At 42.8% G+C, this 17,287-nt stretch overlaps 1 protein-coding gene across 3 annotated transcripts in view; it reads left to right on the plus strand.

Moving 5' to 3' along the window:
- Positions 1–17,287, plus strand: part of LOC126425304 (putative zinc finger protein 727) — a 198,400-nt gene that overhangs the window by 142,286 nt on the left and 38,827 nt on the right. The window contains exon 7 of one of the 3 annotated variants that reach the window (XM_050088281.1): positions 10,155–13,949. The exons of 1 other annotated variant lie outside the window; for it this stretch is intronic. In XM_050088281.1, coding sequence (XP_049944238.1) covers positions 10,155–11,013 — 859 coding nt within the window. In that variant the 3' untranslated portion in view covers positions 11,014–13,949. Of the gene's footprint in view, positions 1–10,154; positions 13,950–17,287 lie in introns of those variants that run through there. One more of the 3 variants, XM_050088282.1, reaches the window with a different exon arrangement.

Here is a 17,287-nt window from a genome sequence, read left to right on the forward strand (position 1 = left end):
TGCGTTTGGTCAAGGCCACCACGCGGCCATGGCGTACGTCCTACCAGTCATGCAGGCGGGATGAGGTTCTCCTCACTCGGCTCCGCATCGGGCACAGTCCCTTAACGCACGGTTTTTTACTCCGGCGGGAGGACCCCCCAATCTGCAGTGCTTGTGGCGTCCAGATTACTGTCCGCCACATTTTACTTGACTGTCCTTTATTCTCTGACCAGAGGGCGGTGGTTTCCTTGCCACCGGATTTGCCCTCTATTTTGCAAAACGACGCAACGACTGTGGTTAAGGTCTTACGGTTTTGTGTCCTGTCCAATTTGTTGCCTCGGATTTTAGGGAGAGGATTTTAATGTGCTGCTGGGTGACTGGCTCACCCAGGTTTTAGGTAAGAGGTCCGCCAGTCACGATTACCTACTTGTTTCACTTCGATTTCTGTTCTCTTTTCCTTGTGTTTCCTTTCCTTTTTTAGTGCGTTTCTTTTCCACTTGTTTTGCCTCTGTATGTGAGGATTTGGAAATGCGTCAGGCCTGTGTCTTTTAGCCGTTCTCCTTGTTCGCTGTCCGTCTTCGTCCCTTCACCGCATGTGTTCCTGTTTCTATGCGTTTGGGCGCTGATGACCACGCTGTTTAGCGCCCGAAAACCTCAAACCACACACACACACACACACACACACACACACACACACGCAAATGTTGTCTTGGGACATGGTTTTCCTATCGACGTTTTGTGCCTTTCATCGGGATTGTGAGTTTTGCCGTGCACGCAGTTTTGTAGAAGCTCTGGATCTGCTAAATACCGACATATTCCTCACATTGTGACTGGAAGAAAACGCCGCAGGAATAAACAATATGAGGAAATAAAGGATAACTAAGGAGCGTAGCCCCGTGCGAGTCCTCTTAATTATTATTTTTATCACACTTGTGTAGTAAGTAAGTGAAGCTCCAATAAATTTTTTTTCACAATTTTGGTCACTTTCGGGGACGTTGAGTTTGTCAAACGGAGGTTAAACAGTAATCTTCCATCAAGATCACAAATGTTTACTAAATATTTTGAATCCCATTTTTCTTGTGCTCATTGCGTTGTATTACAACAGTCTTAATTTAATTTCGTATTATTTGCTACAAATATGTATTGCATTTTAAGATGACCATCTCTGTAATACGCATTTACGAATCCACCTTAGTTCTGCATTAAAATTTGTACCATAGCAGCTGATCAGCACGAGTTGCGCTCCCGCTTGAGTTGTCAGTACAGAAAGGCAAACAATGAAACACTACCCTCTCCCACATCGTCTAATCCCGGAGTGACTGTGCTACTTACCCCTCTGTTCCTAAAGTGAGCGGCCAGGTTTGCTTAGCTCAAGGCCGGTTTCACGAAAGTCAATTAAAATTAAACACACGTTAAAATATTACAACATTGCAGTGCCTATATTATTGCGAGTTATGATGCAATGAACACAAAATAAGCAGTCTTGCATATGCGGATGACTTAGTTGTGATGGCAGATTCGATTGAAAGTTTGCAAAGTAATATTTCAGAGCTAGATCAGAAATGCAAGGACTATGGTATGAAGATTAGCATCTCCAGAACGAAAGTAATGTCAGTGGTAAAGAAATATAAACGGATTGAGTGCCAAATAGGAGGAACAAAGTTAGAACAGGTGGACGGTTTCAAGTACTTAGCATCCATATTCTCACAGGATGGCAACATAGTGAAAGAACTGGAAGCGAGGTGTAGCAAAGCTAATGCAGTGAGCGCTCAGCTACGATCTACTCTCTTCTGCAAGAAGGAAGTCAGTACTAAGACTAAGTTATCTGTGCACCGTTCAATCTTTCGACCAACTTTGTTGTATGGGAGCGAAAGCTGGGTGGATTCAGGTTACCTTATCAACAAGGTGGAGGTTACGGATATGAAAGTAGCTAGGATGATTGCAGGTACCAGTAGATGGGAACAATGGCAGGAGGGTGTCCACAACGAGGAAATCAAAGAAAAACTGGGAATGAACTCTATAGATGTAGCAGTCAGGGCGAACAGGCTTAGATGGTGGGGTCATGTTACACGCATGAGAGAAGCAAGGTTACCCAAGAGACTCATGGATTCAGCAGTAGAGGGTAGGAGGAGTCGGGGCAGACCAAGGAGAGGGTACCTGGATTCGGTTAAGAATGATTTTGAAGTAATAGGTTTAACATCAGAAGAGGCACCAATGTTAGCACTGAATAGGGGATCGTGGAGGAATTTTGTAAGGGGGCTATGCTCCAGACTGAACGCTGAAAGGCATAATCAGTCTTAAATGATGATGATGATGATGATGATGATGAAGATGCAATGTTTCTTTCGACAAGCATGCAGTACATTACGGCGGCTAAGCCAGCGGCCTTCTCTGTGGTATGGTATGTCACCGAACTCTTCCCCAGTTTCAGCTAAATATGTGTGAAACTATCTATGTGCAAGCCCGTGGGATCTCAAATAATTAATTCCCCGTATAATCACCTGCATGACGTCCCCCAGTTTTGCTGCTTTTGCACAGAGTACCTCTTGTTCCCCTTTCATTGCAGGTGCTCCGTCTGTTGTCACTGACACCAAACGTTCCCAGTTTAAGCCAGCTGAATCGACAGATTCTTCAACGGCTTTTAGGATGTCCGCGCCGGTGGTCGTGCTTTTTAAGGATATATCTAAATAGTCCTTCGTTATGTGCAGAGCAGTGTCCACGCCGCGGACATAAATCACTAATTGCGCGGTGTATGAAGTGTCTGTGGACTCATCAAGTTCGATGGTAAGTGCAATAAACTCCCGCACTGCACTCCTTAATTGACGGTAAACGTCACCTGCCATGGTCCTTATACGACGACTTAAAGTCCGCCGAGAAAGAGTGATAGCTCGAAACTGATTTGCGTTCAGTGGGCAAAGTAAATCAGTAGCGTCATTGATGCACTCCTTTATAAACTCACCTTCAGCAAATGGTTTTCCAGCTCTCTCTATATTAAGCGCAATCTTATATCTTGCACGTACCGCTGGGCTATCATTGTTGTCGTCCTGAAAAATTGAAAACAGTGCTCTATAAGATTTTAAATCAGTTATATGAGAGACATGACGAAAGAAAGTCGCAGATCTATCGTGACAACAGCAACTTACATCAGATTCATCTAGTATCGTCAGATCGCCCTTCTTAAGCTCAGTCAATTTCCCCATCCGCTCGGAATTCGACAATAAATTGTACTCGTCCTTGTGAAATTTATTGTAATGGCGTTCAATACTAAACTTCCGCTGACCAGCGAGAATACTGCCACACATTAAACATTTCGAATTTTCACGTTTTTGCACAAAGAAAAAAAATGATTCTCTCATTCCTTTTTAAAAGATAGCAAATCTCCACTTCTCCGTTTCCTTGATTCACTCTGCATTTTCCGGTTCTTGAAATACAACGTTCGGTACGTAGTGGTCGCTTCGCATCAACGTCCGCAGCTTAGCCTGGCACCACACTGCCGCAACCTGCCGGCTGTCGCCACAGCCCCGGTCGACGCCTGCACGCGAGCAGCACACGTGCAGCGCTGTGCGCTCATGAGCCGCGTGCTGCGTTTGCCCGCCCCTGCGTTAGACTATCCCAGCAGGATTCGCGGCCAAACCCAAAATTCCTTATGTTGTCAGCCATGTGTGTACGACCTGTACTCGTAGATCCATTATGTATATTTCCGTACAAGGGAGATATGTTACTTGCATGCATGTCCAAAGGACGCATGGTTGACGACGTATGGAAGATTGGGCCTGGGTGTGAGTCGTGCTCGGATAGCCTAAAGATAAGGCGGCCGCTGGCGATTAGCGGAAAATCCTTGTTCCATGATGATGATATATGGCGGAGGTCATCACCGTCCTTGCATTAATGATATACCGGTGAACATTGTGAAAATCTATGGAAAAAGGGCAATATACGAAAAACCAACTTTTATCCCCCCATAAGAACCGTAAAGCAACCCAAATAAAGCGAGCTTCAGAAAAGCCCATTGTAAAATTCCAACGAGACACAGCAGAATAACTAGATAAAATCATGGATAAAATACCTGTAAAGGCTTTGTTAAAAAAGGGAAGATGACCGAGGTTGGATGACTACTTACGAGAGACATTTGAAAAGTCGCTGCAAAAATGAAAACTACTTACGTGTTTGAGGTAAACCTTTTTTATTTTTCGACATAGTCTCCTTTTAGACAGATACTTTTCGTCCACCGCTGTTCTAAATTGTTGATCCTGTCCGAATAATAGGAATTGGCGTAGTCTGCAAAATAGCTATTAGTTGCTGCAATCACCTCCTTGTTTACATAAAATCTTTGTCCCCCAGCCATTTCTTCAGATTAGGGAACAAATAGTAGTCCGAGGGAGCCAAGTGTGGAGACTAGGGGGGATGTGAAATGAGTTGGAATCCTGTTTCCATTAATTTTGCGACCATAACTGTTGAGGTGTGTGCTGGTGCGTTGTCGTGATGGAAAAGTACTTTTTTGCTGTCCAATCGCCAGCGTTTTTCTTGCAGCTCGGTTTTAAAACGGTCCAATAACCACGAATAATATGCACTTGTAATAGTTTTACCCTTTTCCAGATAGTCGATGAGGATTATCCCTAGAAAATCCCAAAATACAGTCACCATAACCTTTGCAGCCGAACGACTGGTCTTCGCCTTTTTTGGTATAGCTTCTCCCTTTGTAACCCATTGTTTAGATTGTTGTTTGGTCTCAGGAGTATAGTAATGTATCCCTGTTTCATCCACAGTGACGAAACGACGCTTAAAGTCCTGCCGATTCTTCCTGAACAGCTGCAAACCATCCTTGGAACTCTTCACTCGATTCCGTTTTTGGTCAAGCATGAGCAATTGCGGAACCCATCTTGCGGATAGCTTTCTCATGTCCAAATGTTTATGCAAAATATTATGTACCCGTTCATTCGAGATTCCCACAGCACTAGCAATCTCACGCACCTTAACTCTTCTGTCATCCATCACCATATTAAGGATTTTATCAATGATTTCTGGAGTCGTAACCTCCACAGGGCGTTCAGAACGTTCAGCATTACTTGTGCTCATATGGCCACTCCGAAACTTTTGAAACCAGTTATAAACTATTCTAAGAGAACGTGCAGAGTCACCATAATGTTTATCAAGCTTCTCTTTAGTCTCCTGAGGCGTTTTGCCTTTCATAAAGTAGATTAGATTAGATTAATTATTCATTCCATAGACACATAAAAGAGGGAATCCTCCTGGGTGTGGAACATGTCAGATAAACACATTACAAAAATGTAATTAGAAAAACTTGAGTTTCATCAATTTTAATGATCCTCAGTCAATAAAAAGTAAAATTATGAACATGAATTAAATTTAAACTTCTAATATTTACAGGTTTAATACTTACATCTGCTTTCATTAAATCCATCTTTCAGACATTTGCTAGTTTCTTGGCTATTACAACCAAGTATTGTCAAAAATTAAAGCAAATTGTTCATTTCAGTGATCCTCAGGTAAGAAAAGTCAGATTATGTACAAGATTTAGAATTAAACTTCCACTATTTACAGACTTAAGACTTACATCTGCTTTCCATACATCAACCATTCACACAGTAGGCAGATACTTGGCTGTTACAACCAAGTATGTCAAAAATTAAAGTATAACAAATTTTCATTAAAATGGTCTGCTGCACTTTTTGAAAAACTCATGGATGGAATAGAAGGAGTTGGCCACCAAAAATTCTTTTAAATTATGTTTAAATTGTGCGTTGTCTGAAACTAAACTCTTAACGGTTGCTGGTAACTTATTGAAAATATGTGTTGCTGAATACTGGACTCCTTTCTGGGCAAGAGTAAGTGATTTTAAATCTTTATGTATATTGTTCTTATTCCTAGTATTGATACTATGTACTAAGCCGTTAGTTGGAAAAATAGATGTATTATTTCAAATGGTTCAAATGGCTCTGAGCACTATGGGACTTAACATCTTAGGTCATCAGTCCCCTAGAACTTAGATCTACTTAAACCTAACTAACCTAAGGACATCACACACATCCATGCCCGAGGCAGGATTCGAACCTGCGACCGTAGCAGTCCCGCGGTTCCGGACTGAAGCGCCTAGAACCGCACGGCCACCGCGGCCGGCATGTATTACTTACAACAAACTTCATTAAGGAATAAATATACTGAGAAGCTGTGGTTAATATGCCCAATTCTCTGAATAGGTTTCGACATGATGTTCTTGGATTTACACTACTCATTACTCTTATTATACGCTTCTGTACTCAAATTTTTTCTCTGTTTGTGGAGTTACCCCAAAATATGATACCATATGACATAATGGAGTGACAATAAGCAAAATACGCCAGTTTTTTTATATTTATGTCTCCTATTGTTTAGGCGCTTTGGCAGTTCGTTAGTAGACTATGTTGCTCCCAACTGAATTTATTATCAAGTTGTAATCCCAAGAATTTTACACTCTCAACTTCTCCTATTTCCATGTCATCATATTTTATACACATACCAGAATGAAATCTCTTGGAAGTTCTGAACTGCATATAGTGGCTCTTTTCAAAGTTTAATGACAGTGAATTGGCTATGAACCACTTATTAATCTCTTGGAAGTTCTGAACTGCATATAGTGGCTCTTTTCAAAGTTTAATGACAGTGAATTGGCTATGAACCACTTATTAATGTCAGTAAAAATTTGATTAGCTACCCTTTCTAAATCTGTATTTGATTTACTATTTATTGCAATGTTTGTATCATAATGTTTCATAATGTTTCGTAATGTATCATAATGTTTAATCACCACAGGAAATTCTTCTTCGTCCATATTTTGACAATCACTCGACTTCCTTGCCAGAATGAGATTTTCACTCTGCAGCGGAGTGCGCGCTGATATGAAACTTCCTGGCAGATTAAAACTGTGTGCCCGACCGAGACTCGAACTCGGGAAAAGGTCCCGAGTTCGAGTCTCGGTCGGGCACACAGTTTTAATCTGCCAGGAAGTTTCTCGACTTCCTTGATTCACACGAACGCCAAACACAAAGAAATAGACCAATATGGCTGAAACTTGGTGTGCGTTCTTTCCAAAAATGCTGCTAACTAAGCATGACCTCGATACGCGCCGGTGGTGCCATCTCTCGGACTTTGCACGTACTTCTCAAACGCCCCTCGTATAAATAATAAGTGATCCAACCATTCTGTGACACGTTAAGATCTCACACCAAATATTTTGGGAAGAATTTCGGACACTGCACAAAATATTAAAACACGAACAACACTCGCCTCTTTATCAGTTGAAACAGAGGGCAGATCCTGTGGGGGATCCAGTTCAAACCTCAGGTCGTCATATAAAACACACTCACTTAACATATGTCGTATTGACAACTGTGTACCGCGTATCTGACGTACTGGGGGATCCTCCCGACGTAGGAGGAAGCCACGTGTCTGTGGGCAACGTCACATTCTAAGCCGTGCAAGGAATACTTCTTCAAAGCGTCGTGGGTGGAAGGAGGTAAACCACAGTCGTACTGAAGTTTTTGTGGAACGTAGTTTATTACTACCCGCTTCCAGAGGCAGAGCCTCCCACTAACACGTGACCTTCCTGGTCACAAATTGGTCCGGGTTCGAATCCCACTACGGCACAAATTTTCACCATCGTCATTCCATTAAACAGCTGATGGTATTCCAAACTCGCAACTGCGAATACATTTCATGTATTAAAATATTACTGTCTCTGTAAGTATGTTTGCTTCAGGAGCTCTTAACGTTAGTTGACTATGTCGGATTCGATTGTTAGGTGTTCTTTATTCGTGTCAGAGGTGCACTAAAATAACCCACATACAATGCATACAAAGAAAACTATACAGTATTCACCCAGAATTGGGCAACTTAGATAGCATTGGGTGCTGCAGACGTTAAGTCCTTCATGCTATAGCTGGTTGGGCATGAGTTACATTTGAAGAGATGCCGAGTTGTCTGCAATTCACCGTATTCGCACAGTATTGTGTTGGCATTTGGCAGTTGGAAGTTCCATTTAGAGAGATTGTCCCTCGATCTTGTGACTTCGGTCCGCAGTCTGTTCAAGGACTTCCAGAAGACCCATTTCTCCATGTGTCCAGGCGGAAGGGATTCTTGTGGTGTCATCCAGTTTGACAGGCGTTGGCATCTTTTTTTCCACTTGGTGAGCCGGATAGTCGCAGCTGATCCTTCCTGGACTTCAGTCTTGGCTTAGCAGGTTAATGTCCAAGAGTGGATGTGAGGTCAGTGTATTTGATTTATGCCTCTCGATGTTAGCGGCGACCTCTCTTCTGATGTCACATGGAGCAATCCCAGCGAGACATTGAACTTATCTACATCTACATCCATACTCCGCAAGCCACCTGACGGTGTGTGGCGGAGAGTACCTTGAGTACCTCTATCGGTTCTCCATTCTATTCCAGTCTCGTATTGTTCGTGGAAAGAAGGATTGTCGGTATGCCTCTGTGTGGGCTCTAATCTCTCTGATTTTATCCTCATGGTCTCTTCGCGAGATATACGTAGGAGGTAGCAATATACTGCTTGACTCCTCGGTAAAGGTATGTTCTCGAAACTTCAACAAAAGCCCGTACCGAGCTACTGAGCGTCTCTCCTGCAGAGTCTTCCACTGGAGTTCATCCATCATCTCCGTAAAGCTTTCGCGATTACTAAATGATCCTGTAACGAAGCACGCTGCTCTCCGTTGGATCTTCTCTCTCTCTTCTATCAACCCTATCTGGTACGGATCCCACACTGCTGAGCAGTATTCAAGCAGCGGGCGAACAAGCGTACTGTAACCTACTTCCTTTGTTTTCGGATTGCATTTCCTTAGGGTTCTTCCAATGAATCTCAGTCTGGCATCCGCTTTACCGACGATCAACTTTATATGATCATTCCGTTTTAAATCACTCCTAATGCGTACTCCCAGATAATTTATGGAATTAACTGCTTCCAGTTGCTGACCTGCTATATTGCAGCTAAATCATAAGGGATCTTTCTTTCTATGTATTCGCAGCACATTACACTTGTCTACATTGAGATTCAATTGTCATTCCCTGCCCCATGCGACAATTCGCTGCAGATCCTCCTGCATTTCAGTACAATTTTCCATTGTTACAACCTCTCGATATACGACAGCATCATCCGCAAAAAGCCTCAGTGAACTTCAGATGTCGTCCACAAGGTCATTTATGTATATTGTGAATAGCAACGGTCCCACGACACTCCCCTGCGGCACACCTGAAATCACTCTTACTGCGGAAGACTTCTCTCCATTGAGAATGATATGCTGCGTTTTGTTATCTCGGAACTCTTCAATCCAATCACAAAATTGATCTCATAGTCCATATGCTCTTACTTTGTTCATTAAACGACTGTGGGAAACTGTATCTAACGCCTTGCGGAAGTCAAGAAACACGGCATCTACCAGGGAACCCGTGTCTATGGCCCTCTGAATCTCGTGGACGAATAGCGCGAGCTGGGTTTCACACGATCGTCTTTTTCGAAACCCATGCTGATTCTTACAGAGTAGATTTGTAGTCTCCAGAAAAATCATTATGCTCGAACATAATATGTGTTCCAAAATTCTACAACTGATCGACGTTAGAGATATAGGTCTATAGTTCTGCACATCTGTTCGACGTCCCTTCTTGAAAACGGGGATGACCTGTGCCATTTTCCAATCCTTTGGAACGCTACGCTCTTCTAGAGACCTACGGTACACCGCTGCAAGAAGGGCGGCAAGTTCCTTCGCGTACTCTGTGTAAACTCGAACTGGTATCCCATCAGGTCCAGCGGCCTATCCTCTTTTGAGCGATTTTAATTGTTTCTCTATTCCTCTGTCATCTATTTCGATATCTACCATTTTGTCATCTGTGCGACAATCTAGAGAAGGAACTACATTGCAGTCTTATGAAATATGGCTGAGCATCGCGAGCCAAACGAATACTTGATTCGGTCGACATGCGGCCAGTGGGCCGCAGTTTGACGACCACCGTGTTATGCCCTTTGTAACATTGTCTGCAAACGCCTGCTGTACACTGTGCATTCACATGTGTATTGTGAGATATTTAAGAACGTATCTTAATATAATTTTTCATTTGTAATATAGTACTGTTATGACAAAGCTTTCTGACATAGTTTCTTCCGCAATTCTGCAGTAATATACCTCCTGGCGTGGGAACGGACGGCACTGGCAGTGGCGGTTCCCTAGAACGCACCACCAAGCAGGAAGCCTTCTGTGAGCATGAAAGCGATGCTCAACATCTCGCCCGCAGCTGCAACATCTGCAGAAAGACACCTCTGCACCTGCAGGACCCGAAGGAGCATAAACAGGTGACCAATATTCTAAATTCGTTCGCGTGCAGTGTGTGTCACAAAAGGTTCAAAGGAAGAGAACACCTGAAGAAGCACTCCCTCCTCCACAGCGAGCGCCCATATAAATGTGATGTGTGCGACAAGGCGTTCAGACACTGCGGCACGCTGAAGATGCACTCACGGCGACACACGATGGAACGTCCTTACGTCTGTGAAGTGTGCCACAAGGCGTTCAAGGTTTTCGGCAGCTTCGAGAGTCACTCACGTCTGCACGCGACCGAATGTGTGTACTTCTGTAAAGTGTGTCACAAAACGTTCAAGTGTCTCGGGAACACGAAAAGGCACTCGTGCGTGCCTAAGAGCGAACGTCCTTACGTGTGTTCCGTGTGTCACAAAAAGTTCAAAACTGTTCGTGAGTTGAGGAGACATTCAAGAGTGCACAAACGCGAACGCCCGTGTATTAGAAACGTGTGTCGTAAGAAATTCACAGGCAGCAACGCCCTTAAGAAGCAGCCTACTGTGCGCGTGAATAAAGGCCCCCAGGCCTGTGACGTATGTCAGAGGATATTCCCGTGCAGGAGCAAACTGAGGGAACATTCCAGAGTGCACACCGGCGAACGCCCGTTCAGTTGCGACGTCTGCCCCAAGGCATTCAAGCGACGGTCTTGCCTGAAACGACACATGGGAGTGCACAGACTCTAACGGCCTTATGACTGTGTTGGGTGCTGTAAGACGTTAAAGACTAGATGTGGCTTTAAGACGCGTGGAATCTCATATCCTTACACTACTCTTATGACTGCTTCTGCTGGAAGGGCTAAGTGTTTCTGCAACCTGTCAGTTGGAATCCTCCGGTGCTGCACCTGTGCTAGGGTGAAACGTCAGCTGTGTCATCGCTGTGACCATGGTTGTAACATAGCTATATGAATGCGTGGTGTTTATTGCTCATCGAGGCGAATCAATTATATGACGTTATACTTTCTGTTATTTCGGACATGTCGGAAAGAACAGACACCACGCAATCATAATAATACAGGGTGTATCAAACAGAATCATCCGATTTGGAACGCCTATACAGGGTGTTTCAAAAAGAACATACGTATTTCGAATGCGTTCATTCATTCATATCATTTTTGCTCTTATGGACAGTGTTCGACCTAATATACCTCATGATGACACAATTTTAACTTCTTTCCTTTCTTCCTTTTCTCTTCCCAAAATCTCATAATCCTCTGGCTATGCTCTTGTTTCCTTTGTTCCGTCCATAATGCTCCCGTCTTCCTCTTCTCATTTACCATAAATTTTGCATTCCTAATTTTGTTCCTGAATTCCTTTCTGTCTTTTATCATTTGTTTTTTGATCCCCAGCTGCCTTATGTCTTCCTCTATTTCATGATACCAATTTGTTTTAAGGCTTGAATGTTTTACTATATCAAAGATTCTCTTTGTAAGTTCGGTGTTGTCCATTCTCTGTATGTGTCCGTAGAAATTTAGTCTGCGTTTTCTGATCGTGTCTGTGAGTCTGTCAGTGTGTTGGTATAAATTATTGGTAGGTCTTTTCATCCATATGCCATCTTTGTGTATTGGTCCTAATATTTTCTCAGATTTTTGCGTTCTATTCTTTCTGTCTCTATAATGCCTGATGCTCCAATTGCGGTCGTTTCTGACGTATATAGTGCTTCCGGTAATATAACTGTTTTGTAGTGTCTAATTTTGGCCTGTCTTGATATACTTTTCTTATTATAATGTGACCATGTGAGTTTGTATGCTTTCTGGAGTCTTTCTGTTCGTTCTGTGTTGGATGCCTTGTTTGATACTCCTAATTGTATGTATTCCAATGAATATTTAAATTTTTCGACTTTTTTACGGATCCATACATCGTTTGCATGATGTGTACATCGTTGGTTTGTCGTTCCATGATATATCCGAAGACTTGTTTTGGCAGCTATTTCACGTAGGTGTTCCAGTGCTTCCTTTGCCTCCTGTATTATTTTACCTACTAAGTATGGCTATGTCATCTGCAAATGCCAGACGTTCTATGATTGTTCTTGTTTCACGTGTTCTTCCTAGCTGTATTCCTTTAACTTGTTCTTCCCATTGTTTGACAATTTTGTCTAAGACTATTTTAAACAGGACTGGTGAAGGCCCATCTCCTTGTCGGACACCTGTGTGTATCTGGGAGGGTTCCGAAATTTCTCCCATGAACTTAATCTTCGAGGTGGTGTCTTGTGAGCGTCTGTTGTTTAATTGCCCTGGTTTTTCTTTCCATGCCATATTATTCCAGTATGTCAAAGAGCGTTTGTCGATCTATGGAGTCGCATGCTTATTTAAAGTCAACAAAGGTAACTACAGTGGTTCTTGTCTGTCTGACTTTCAAATGTGTTCTGAAGTTTCAGATCTGTTCTATGCCTGAATGCATATATTTATTAAGCTTTAAGACATACGAATATGAAACTTCATACACATATTTACGTTCAGATCACAGATGTTAAATATGTCCTCCATCAGCTACACAAACAGTATCACATCGATACTCAAATTCCTCCCATACTCGGGCAAACATGTCCTTCGTCTCTGATGTTACGGCAGTACGGATCCGGTTCTTCAGCTCTGCCAGGTTACGTGGCAGTGGTGGTACACAAACGTCTTTAACGAAAACCCACAGCAAGATGTCGGAAGGGGTCAAATCCGGTGACCGTGGAGCCCAGCTGAGACATGCTACGTCGCCAGCTCCTTGACGACCAATCCAACGGTTCGGTAGGGTATCAGTCAGATATTCACGCACTTGGCGATTCCAGTGAGGGGTTGCCCCGTTTTGTTGAAAAATGAAGTTGTCTTCGTGCAGCCTCGGAAACAACCAGTTTTGTAGCATAGCGAGATACTGCTGACCGGTAACCGTGTTTCCATCAAAGAAGAATGAACCGTAAACAGGTGATCTGGATATCGCACAAAACATATTGACTTTGGGAGTATCTCGTGCATGTCGGTTCTATAGGCCCCAGGTTCGAACATTGTGTTTATTTACCTAACCACTAACATGGAAAGTCGCTTCATCACTGAACACGATGCGTTGTGCGAAAGTGTTATCATCGTCAACAGCACCAAGAATCTCGTTACAAAATGCCACATGTTTGCGTTGGTCATCAGGACGCAGAACTTGTAACAGCTGTAACTTGTACGGCTTCATAACCAACCGACGTCTCAAAACACGCCAAACTGATGTTGTAGGCAGTTGTAACTCCGACTGGCACGACGAGTTGATTTTGAACGACTACGTTGGAAAGCAGCTTGAGTTCGTGCAACATTTTCTTCAGGAAAACAAGTGCGGCCAGGACTCTTTCCTTTACTCACACATCCTGTATCTAGAAACTGTCGATACCATCTGCGAATGTTCTACCCATTCTGAGGATCAATTTGGTACCTCAACCTGAAACGTCTTTGCACTTTCCGTACTCATGGAATTGTACTTCGCAAACTCGAGAACAAAAAATGATTTCTGCTTAGGAGTAGCCATTGCAAACATATGACGGTTACCAAGCAAAACAAAAGAGAACTGACATCTGGTGGCTATTAATATAAACTGTATTTGTATCTCCAATAGCCGAGGCGCAGCGATCGATAGTTTGGACAAAATAATACTTTGTAATATGTATATTATTTTTGAAACACTGTATTTCTGGAACTAGTAAACATATACAATGAATTTTGTGTTTTGATAAACGGGGAACTCAAAAAGTTTATTTTCATACCTTTTCATATATGTTCAATAGCACCCCCCCCCCCCGTCCCCTCCCCGCACCACACTTTGAAATGCACAGCATATGTCAATGCGGTATTCAAATTGTTCTCACACTGAGCGAGCATGTGTTGGGTTACAGCTTCCACAGCTGCTGTTATGAGGTGTCTCAATTCATTCATTGTTGTTGGTAATGGAGGCACATAAACACTTTTATAAACCCCCACAAGAAATAATGCATACAGTCAGGTCTGGTGACCTTTGAGGCCAGTAATGTAAGGCTGAATCATTTGGTACAGTGCGACCCATCCATCGTTCAGTAATCTTTTGATTTAAAAATGTTCTACCCATTCTGAGGATCAATTTGGTACCTCAACCTGAAACATTGTTGGTAACGGAGGCACATAAACACTTTTATAAACCCCCACAAGAAATAATGCATACAGTCAGGTCTGGTGACCTTTGAGGCCAGTAATGTAAGGCTGAATCATTTGGTACAGTGCGACCCATCCATCGTTCAGTAATCTTTTGATTTAAAAATGTTCTACCCATTCTGAGGATCAATTTGGTACCTCAACCTGAAACGTTGTTGGTAACAGAGGCACATAAACACTTTTATAAACCCCCACAAGAAATAATGCATACAGTCAGGTCTGGTGACCTTTGAGGCCAGTAAGTAATGTGAGGCTGAATCATTTGGTACAGTGCGACCTATCCATCGTTCAGTAATCTTTTGATTTAAAAATGTTCTACCCATTCTGAGGATCAATTTGGTACCTCAACCTGAAACGTTGTTGGTAACGGAGGCACATAAACACTTTTATAAACCCCCACAAGAAATAATGCATACAGTCAGGTCTGGTGACCTTTGAGGCCAGTAATGTAAGGCTGAATCATTTGGTACAGTGCGACCCATCCATCGTTCAGTAATCTTTTGATTTAAAAATTCCCGCACTTTCACATGCCAGTGTGGCGGTGCCCCATCCTGTTGGTAAATGAAGTCCCTCGAATCAGTCTCCAGCTGTGGGAAAAGAAAGTTCTCAAGCATTTCGAGGTACGTGCTTGCTGTAACTGTTCTCAGCAAAGAAAAATGGACCGTACACGAAACACATTAGATTTGGATAGTCCCTCTCATGTTGTACAACTTCATGTGGTTGTTCCGTACCCCATATTCTCACATTATGACGGTTCACCTTTCCATTTAAATGGGATGTTGCCTCTTCACTAAACAGTAAGCATGGAAGAAAACTGTCGCCCTCCATCTCGTCAAGAATGAAATTACATAACTCCACAAGTTACTGTTTATCACCCTCATGAATAGGATGACCAGATGCAATTGTTTAAAAAGGAGGACAAATAGCTTCAACAAGGAGGACAAAGGAAGAAAAAGGAGGACACATCAAACGAGTCAACTGCAGATGAGGATACCAACCGTCAGCTTTGGACAGGTCACGTGACTGCCGGGAATTACCGATAAAACTAGTAGTTAATTGGTTCAAATGGCTCTGAGCACTATAGGACAACTTCTGAGGTCATCAGTCCCCTAGAACTTAGAACTACTTAAACCTAACTAACCTAAGAACATCACACACATCCATGCCCGAGGCAGGATTCGAACCTGCGACCGTAGCGGTCGCGCGGTTCCAGACTGTAGCGCCTAGAACCGTTCGGCCACTCCGGCCGGCAGTAGTTAATTGATACTGGTGGTCAGGTGGTGATACCCAGAGCAATATTTTGTATTTTATATTAAAAACATTGATTGTGGCGACAGTGTGGCATCAATTGCTTTTATATTTACGCGTAGTTTTAAGATTTAACAAAGACGGTTGCCTAAACGTCACTCCTGATTGGCTGCTTCCATGTGACTTGTGCAAAGCTGACGGCTGGTATCCTCACCTGCAGTATTCCCCATCAAACATACGTTCAATTTTAATAAATGAGTTCACGGTAACTGATAACAGCCAAACAGTTGCAGGATAAAGATTTATTAAAATTCTTGACCACGGTTTCGGTATATCTAAATATACCTTCATCAGCAGTAAAATACACTAAAATCACATCCTGCACTGGAGATACATAAAACAATTGTGCCAAAGGCGTTGTCAGTAGTTTGACACAATTGTTTTATGTATCTCCAGTGCAGGATGTGATTTTAGTGTATTTTACTGCTGATGAAGGTATATTTAGATATACCGAAACCGTGGTCAAGAATTTTAATAAATCTTTATCCTGCAACTGTTTGGCTGTTATCATTTACCGTGAAGAATTTCAACAAAATGGTTCAAATGGCTCTGAGCACTATGGGACTCAACATCTTAGGTCATAAGTCCCCTAGAACTTAGAACTACTTAAACCTAACTAACCTAAGGACGTCACACACACCCATGCCCGAGAATTTCAACAGTAGCTGTTTCAGCCATGTTTAAAATCTTGAAATAAATGAGTTTATTATTTACAGACATAACATTCATATATTCCTTAACAATTATTACTACTTTAAGAAAAGAGCAATAGAACGGGACGAATTGTAAATTTAGCTGCATTACGCTCAACTTTGCGAAAAAGCCGGACACACTAAAAATCCGTTGGACCGCGAACAAAGAGCTAAAAAGGACATGTCCGGACTAATCCGGACGTCTGGTCATCCTACTCATGAAGAGCTTGCAGTAGCTGAATTTTGTACGGTTTCGTGTGTAAACGTCGACGCAACACGCGCCAGACGGGCGTCGGGGGCGTGTTGAGGTGTCGAGCTGCATGGCGAACGGATTTCTGCGGACTCCTGAAACTATGGCGGTTGCGTTCGACGTCTGTGTCAGACACTCGGAGACGGCCCGGCGGTTTGCCTTTACACAAACAATTTGTTTCGCTGAATTGTTCATGCCATCGTCTAATGCCCTATGCTGTAATAGGATCTACACCATACCCAGTAAGAAAGTCACGCGGCACTGCGCAAAATGTAGAACACAAAACGCTTTCTGTTGTCCCGACACCATTTTTGCCAGAACTGAAGCGGGCGCACACTGCTGCTACCTAGCGGGAACCATGTGAAACTCGCGAGTTTGCTCTTTCCAACAGTACATTGTTCACGCGCATGTCGCAAATAACGTAGTAGTTATGATTTTTTTGAAATCGGATTATTCCTTTTGATATACCCTCTACTGATACGTGAAGTACCGATTTTTAATATTGATTAAACAAGGAGGCCGATGAAACTTACATAATTCGGAAGGTACTTCGCGATAAA

Source organism: Schistocerca serialis, chromosome 10, assembly GCF_023864345.2.
Source record: "Schistocerca serialis cubense isolate TAMUIC-IGC-003099 chromosome 10, iqSchSeri2.2, whole genome shotgun sequence".
Lineage (NCBI taxonomy): Eukaryota > Metazoa > Arthropoda > Insecta > Orthoptera > Acrididae > Schistocerca > Schistocerca serialis.